The sequence below is a fragment of the Echeneis naucrates genome, chromosome 23 (genome assembly GCF_900963305.1).
Source record: "Echeneis naucrates chromosome 23, fEcheNa1.1, whole genome shotgun sequence".
Taxonomy (NCBI): Eukaryota; Metazoa; Chordata; class Actinopteri; order Carangiformes; family Echeneidae; genus Echeneis; species Echeneis naucrates.
In genome coordinates, this window is record NC_042533.1 from 13,410,264 (window position 1) to 13,417,031 (window position 6,768).

A 6,768-nucleotide genomic window follows, 5' to 3' on the forward strand; every position below is an offset into this window, starting at 1 on the left:
TTTCATCATAGTGAGAAACTCAGTTCAGTAATTGGCGGTATTCTCAGGGTTAGCACCAAAAAATAAGGACACAGAGGCTGCACTAAAAATTACACTCTGTCACTAATCTTTTTTTCCAGAAAGAATTGTGTCTTGTTAAGTTTAAGTAAAAAAAGGTTGTGTCTGTGTCTTTCTGTGTTGCATTAAACCAAACACTATCATAGAAACGTGCCATAACAACAACACAAGTAAATATTCTACTCAACTGTCAACTAGCGTGACCTCATCCATTGGTTTTTGTGAACTGCTGTTTTGAAGCCTCCGGTTTGTAATTTGTCCGCTGGCCATCTTGGTTTTAAGAAACCAGTAGAAACTATGTTTGGAAGAGAAGGTGGAGCTGAGGAGGAGTAAGGGGTGAATATGACCTGTTCTGTACTTCTTACTTAATTGCACAGAATGTCAATCATACAGTTGCAATGCCCTGTTTTATGTCTATGTCTGATGACCGAATAGGAAGAATTGAAACTAGAGACCGAGACCATAAATAAATTAGGAAAATGTTTACTGAGCTGAAAACCAAAGGAGAAGTAGGGACTTCAATACAATCTGACTTTTTACAACCAGTGGAGTCGCCCCCTGATGATAAAATGCATATTTAACACTTTCTAGACACAGAGTCAATGCCCACTTTTATCCAGACTCTATGACTGTAATGCAAGATGGCATGTGAAACAATTTTGTTGTCTCTGGACTTTTTAGTTTTATGGAAATATCATTTGCAGCAGAGAGGGTTATATTAGGGCAGCCATTAACTTTAACGGGATGCTTCAATAAAGTCTGTCCAAAAGACTGAAGGCATAAGATGACATTTGCTGGGAAGCATCAACCAATGGATACACACAAATTTAGAAGCATCCAATAACCAGCAGTGGGTATCTTAAAGGATGAATGAAGAGGAACCCAATCAATATCAGTTGTTCTTCTGCCAAACAGAAGATTCAAACATAAGGTGTGATACAATTTTCAGCCATACCCCCCCCCCCCCCAAAGCACGATAATTCTCTATCAGTGGTGGTGGCACTGACGGTTCATTAAAGCCCAGTCGACTCAGATAAGCTCGTACTGCTCATACTGATATGAACTGTCAGCAGAGAGTGCGTAAACGTCTTGCCTTGTTTGTGAAGCCCTTTACCGCTCACAGTCATACAGCCAAACCCCTCTAAATTCATTGGGCCTTGGAGGAGTGCAGGTGTTGCACAACACCACCAAAGAAACTGGAGGCATAGGCAGCCGCCTGCTAAAGTCATGCCAGGTAAGTTAGCCAGGGAGCTTATGGGCTCAAGGTACTGTATACTTTGGAAGATTAATGAAATGAAACCAGACTTACCATCTACTAAGAATAACTAATGATATGTCTCTTCATTACTGCCGATAATGTTAATGCATTATATTAAAATTTAACCGAGTTAATGGAATACAAACTAAATCTGTCTTTTTTTTTTTTTTATGAAAATCCCACTCAAGAAACACATACCTGTGCACACAGATGCACACACAGACACATGAACCACGCATACACACACATGAACCCAGACACAACCGAAGGGACACTCCCCTGAGACTAGGTGCAGCCTGCAGTGCAGATCCCTGATGGATTATCTTCACACAGTATCTGTACGCTGTATTAATGCTGCTGAAATTAGGCACAACTGATTCTGAATGGGGTCCAAAATGAACATCGTCTAGTCTGCTGGTGCCCTGAACACACCACCTGAACCACCTGCATTACTTACTGTTCACTTGCAAGGGGTAACACCTCTTTGACCAGACCAACATCTGTTAAATGTGAAAGCTCTAAGCCCAGTCGCAGCATTTGGTTCTCAGCCGCTTCGGGCTGAGCTGCAGATCGGATTCGGTTTGGCAGAGCTTGTTTAAGATTCACTTGGACTTCCTCGTGGGCTTTGCAAGGAGCAACATCAGGCCTGGTGTCTTCTGCAAACACCACACAAAAGAAAAAACAAATCCCTTCTTCCTCTCGCCTTCAGCACTCAGCCCTCATTTATTTCTCCTGCACTCGTATCATAATCATTCTACAAGCACAGGAATAATGCCAGCATATGGTGGCTAGATGCAGCAAGCAGTGAGACAGCTACTCCTACTATTCACCTACTACCCAAGAGTCTCAAAGGCAGCCAACTAACTAAAGCTATGTTTACCTTGGCAAAAACATCATTCTAATTAAATAGTTAACCTCAGACAAATAAGCCAACACATGCTGACACTTGGATGTATATATATAGGGTGAATGTGCACAAACAAGAATGTAGTCAGGCACTGCTCATGTACAAACAATCCTATGGCTTGATAATAGGGCTCCACACAAAGTGAATGAAATGTGTTGGTCAATGTAAAGGAGTAATGGTAGCATTTACTCCTCCTACTCTCCCCTTTTTTCTCTGAAAACCCAGAGTTAAGCTCTTAAGAGGCTACACAGCACAATTAGACGGACTAATTACTCCTCCCATACCACCCATTCCTCACCCACACTGACAGGCTGGGACAAGTCAGACTTTTCTGCCTGCCTCTGTGCTCTCCCACAGCAGGACCTACAAAGGTGAAGCTGAGCGTAAATGTCAGCTAGTTTAGCTGATGCTCTGTCCATTAGAAATAATACAGCAGTATAACTAGTAAGAAGTGCAAAGATCAGAGATTCAGTGTACCTGCAGCATTCATCCAAAGGACTGTGAATAAATGAAGATGAAAAGATAAGAACTGCACAGAGCTGCAAGTAGATGCTTAGACATTAGCTTTTAAATAATAATAATACAAAAAACTCTGATTAAAAATACTTAAACAGCTACTTTTACTGCACTAAAGAGGAGATTTTTCAGAACCCAGTTGTATTAATGAGCTGAAAGTCAAACTGAAGTTGCCAGTTCAGCAGCAGGTTAATGATGAAGCACACTTGGCATAATCACCCTGTGGGTGATTTGGACTCAGTCACGGACACACTCGGAGGGATCTAGAGGCAGGGGGAGTGCTGACCCGCGCTTTGATGTCCTCTGCCCATGTTTCCTCTGGGTCACGAGGAAAATCACTGGCTTTGTTCAGTATCATAAGTCTGAGAGCCAGAAAAAGAATCTCGGTCATGGAGTCTTTTCATTTTTTGTCTCTGTCAGGAAGTCTTAACGGTAGAGAGAGAGAGAGAGGCAGCGGAGGGTGGAGAGGAGGGGAGGGGGGATCAACCGGCCAAACAGGAAAGTTTCAGTTTTGTGCTCTGACAGCTCTGGATGTGGGACGGACTAAGGCACTGCTGAAACTATTTGGCGGGGAGTTTTGAAAACTCCTTCCTCCTCAAGACAGACCTACCCCGCCTTCCCTGCTGCAGCCTGAGAACCTGAGCCAAATATTCCTTCAAAAAGGAAAGTACTTGGCACAGACAAAGTTTAGTATGGCGAAGCACTTAACAATGATCTCTGTGCATCCAAAAAACCATCTGCAACCCTGAACCAGGAGACAGCAGGAGAGGAGAGTGTATACACAACATGTTCCCCTAATCTTTGGGCCTCCGCAGGTAGCACATTAACCCCCCCCCGGTTCCCCACAAACACACACTCTCACACTCACACACAAATGGGCAACTGATATGGTTCACTTCAGACGAATTGAAACTCTCTAACACACACAATCCCTGAGTTTTCCTTTCATCTAACACAGATTGGTAGATTAAACACAAAGTGAAGGGGCAGTAGGATGAGGTAATTCACTGCCACTGATACATTACTCATCTAGTTTCCTCTCTTAGCTGATGATCACAGACCAGCGACATCATCTCCAGAGAGCGCACATGAGTCATCACCGTGTGCTCAAGCCCAGAGCGAGTCAGACACCTGCTCCAAGCACGGTGGAGGAAAAGGGACAGACACAGAGAGATAGAAATACACTGCCGGCTCTCCCATCCCTGACACCTGTGGAGTGTCAGCCGGCTGCCAAAGCCGACACAAAGCAAGAGTCTCCACTAACCTTGCAGATCTTGCTCTCCTCTGTCTCGGCCCTGGACTTCCCCTCAGGCGTCCTCTCCTGCTGGTACTCAGACTTGATTGACAGCTGGCAGGACAGCCCCGGGGGGCCCTCACCTGCCCTGAGCTCCTGCTGCCGGGCCATGTAACCCTGTGAGGCAGCAGCCCTGACCGCACTGGGGATGGGGAGAGCTGTGTGCACCGGTTTTGTGCCCACTGTGGAGGGTTGCCTGAGCTTGGAGGCTACGCCAACCACCGGCATGGTACTTCCCAGGCACAAAAATAATAACACAGGAGTGGGAGAGGAGGTCCAAGAAGTAAAACGAGGGAAGGGAAACAAATCTGCAGAGACTCCCACTGATGTCTGGCACTGGAACGGAAGGAAAAACTAAAAAAAAAAAAAAAAAAGAGAGAAAAAAAAAAAACAGCAGTTGCCTCTCAGACTGAGAGGAAAGCAACTGCGCCCATTCTGTAGCCTACAGCCAGCAGGACTCACAGAAACTGAGAGGGCTTCTCCTTCCTTCTGCTCACTCCCTCCTTGTTCTCCTCCCACAACCAACACTGCTCCCTCCCCTTCCCTCACTCGCTCGCTCTCTCTCTCTCTTACTCACTCTCTCACTGTCAAAAGTGTACCACAAAGTCAGCCAAAGCAGTTCAAGGGGGCGTGAACTCCTCTGGAAGGTATAACCACCACTCGGCAAAACTGTGATTACAGAGACCTGGCTGAGTGTGTTCGTGTGTCTGTGTGTGAGTGTGGGGGTGTGTGTATGCATGCATGGGTGTCTGTGTGCTTTCAGTGCTTCCCAACACAACTGTCAAAACAGCTCTCTGTCCATATTCCTCTCTCTCTCTCTCTCTCTCTCCTCACGCTAACACTGAGCACTGGAAATAGACGCACTCTCTCCATCTCCATCTGGAGCAGCCCCTCCCTTCTGTGAGAGGAATAGTAAAAATGTGAGAGGGAAAAAAGCCCAAAGACTTCTAAATAATAAGGAAATCTTAAAAAAAGGAAAATTCCAGTGTGGAACAGATGGTGGAAATGGGTGGAGGGGTCTCTATGAGAAAAACTCAAAATCAGGTAGCACACTGACGTTTGTTGTTGCTTCCCCGGTTTCTAGCGTTCAGCTGGTCACTGCTGTGGTTGCTCTGTGACTGAGCTCTCTCTGTCTTACTGTTTGTCTAAGAACAGTGATACAAAACAGCCTCACGCCTGTGCATTAAACACAAGTAATTTACAGTAGTGCAATAAATAATTTGACTTTCATCCATTCTTCAGTGTATGTGTTCATGACACTGGCTTCAGGTGACAGAGGTCAGAAGCCGGACTGTGTCAGACAGTGGCTGGATCAATTACACACTAATAAATCCTGGAAACCTTTGTTCGTTTCCAGACGGTGCTTTGAAGTTTTCTACAGTACACAGTATGCACATAATATATCCAACCACAGTTTGCCTCAAAGTGATTTGTTCTGCTTTTACAGTATTAGAAAACTAAGACCCCAGATCTTTATGTCAAAACTGGACGGCTACAACTGAGAGACACTGTAACATTTGAAAAGCTTGAATTTGACACATTTGAAATAAGCATATTTGCTTTAAAAGAAAAAAAAAGTCATTCTGCCCATTTTGTAAGGCCTGTTGTATCCTGATGCTCTGCATGACAGGCAGCTATTCACACTTTGTGAAGTGTCGAGCTTTGTCGAAGACCAAATGGGCCTTGCCAGGCTTGTTGGATGATGATGCTCCCTGAATGAGTTTACAGTATTCAACAGGTAGGCACAGTGAGAAGGATTAAAACATTTGTGTGTGTTAAGGCAGCTGAGCTTAGTTAATATACCAAACAGTGTAACTTCTCACAGTTTTTGAATCATCAGTCAGTGTTGGGCAGCGATGCTTCGGTCACTTGCTATGCAGAAATGTGATTATTTCTTCGTTGACTAGTAGTGTAAAAGATTATACTTTAAATTCAATAATGGCATAGCTGGGCCACATTATAGACACTCCCCAAAAATATATGCAATCTCTGGGTCTGAATAGGGAAGCCAATGCTTCTTTTAAAAGCGGCGTCTCCACTGGATATAAAAAGAAGTCAGATTGTATTGAAGTCTGTGAAAATGGGCATACTTCTCATTGGCTTTAACTGGGGTTTGGAAGCTCTAATGAGTTGATATCTTAGTCTCTAGTTTCAAGTGTCATTTTTTTTAAATGATGGCCAGTGTAGAGGGGAACAGACTATTAAGCAGGGTAAACTTTAGGGTGTGGCCTCCTCATACAGTGTGATTGACAGACTAGACGACTCCTGTCTTTTCGAGAGGCACCTTCATTTCAGAGTAAAGGAGGTCAGGACCACTGTGTCCAAGCCCAAACTAGTTCTCGATGGTCAGTAAATCCCATGCTACCTGCTTCTTAAAGTGCAACTTCTTGCTTTCGGTCTCTTTGGGTTCAACACAAAAGATGCAACATGTTGGTGTGGGAGGATTTGGAATTTTATAAAAGCAGCTTTGGCGCTGCAGACAGTTGCAGCATTTTGCTGCTGAGTTGCCCAATACTGTTGATGATGCAGATTATTAACAGTTGGTGAAAATGTGTAAAATATCTTGATTTAAGAAGCCAAATTTGCAAGGGCAAGCAGCCGCGAGAAGCAGGCCCTAAATTGGTTTCAGGCTGCATGTATATAACAAGAAGCAGAAACGGCATCAATGTATATCACTGTGTGGACAGCAGGAGGCTGACAGTGTCTCCCACAAACATGACAACCACTGTAAAAAGT

General features: G+C 44.3%; 1 protein-coding gene across 4 annotated transcripts in view; it reads right to left on the reverse strand.

Annotated features, from left to right (window-relative positions):
- Positions 1–4,370, reverse strand: part of nav3 (neuron navigator 3) — a 178,950-nt gene extending 174,580 nt beyond the window's left edge. For all 4 annotated transcript variants that reach the window (XM_029494728.1, XM_029494731.1, XM_029494730.1 and 1 more), the window contains exon 1: positions 4,003–4,370. In XM_029494728.1, the coding sequence (XP_029350588.1) occupies positions 4,003–4,260 (258 nt within the window). In that variant the 5' untranslated portion in view covers positions 4,261–4,370. The remainder of the gene's footprint in view (positions 1–4,002) is intronic.
- Between the last annotated feature and the right edge of the window lie 2,398 nt (positions 4,371–6,768).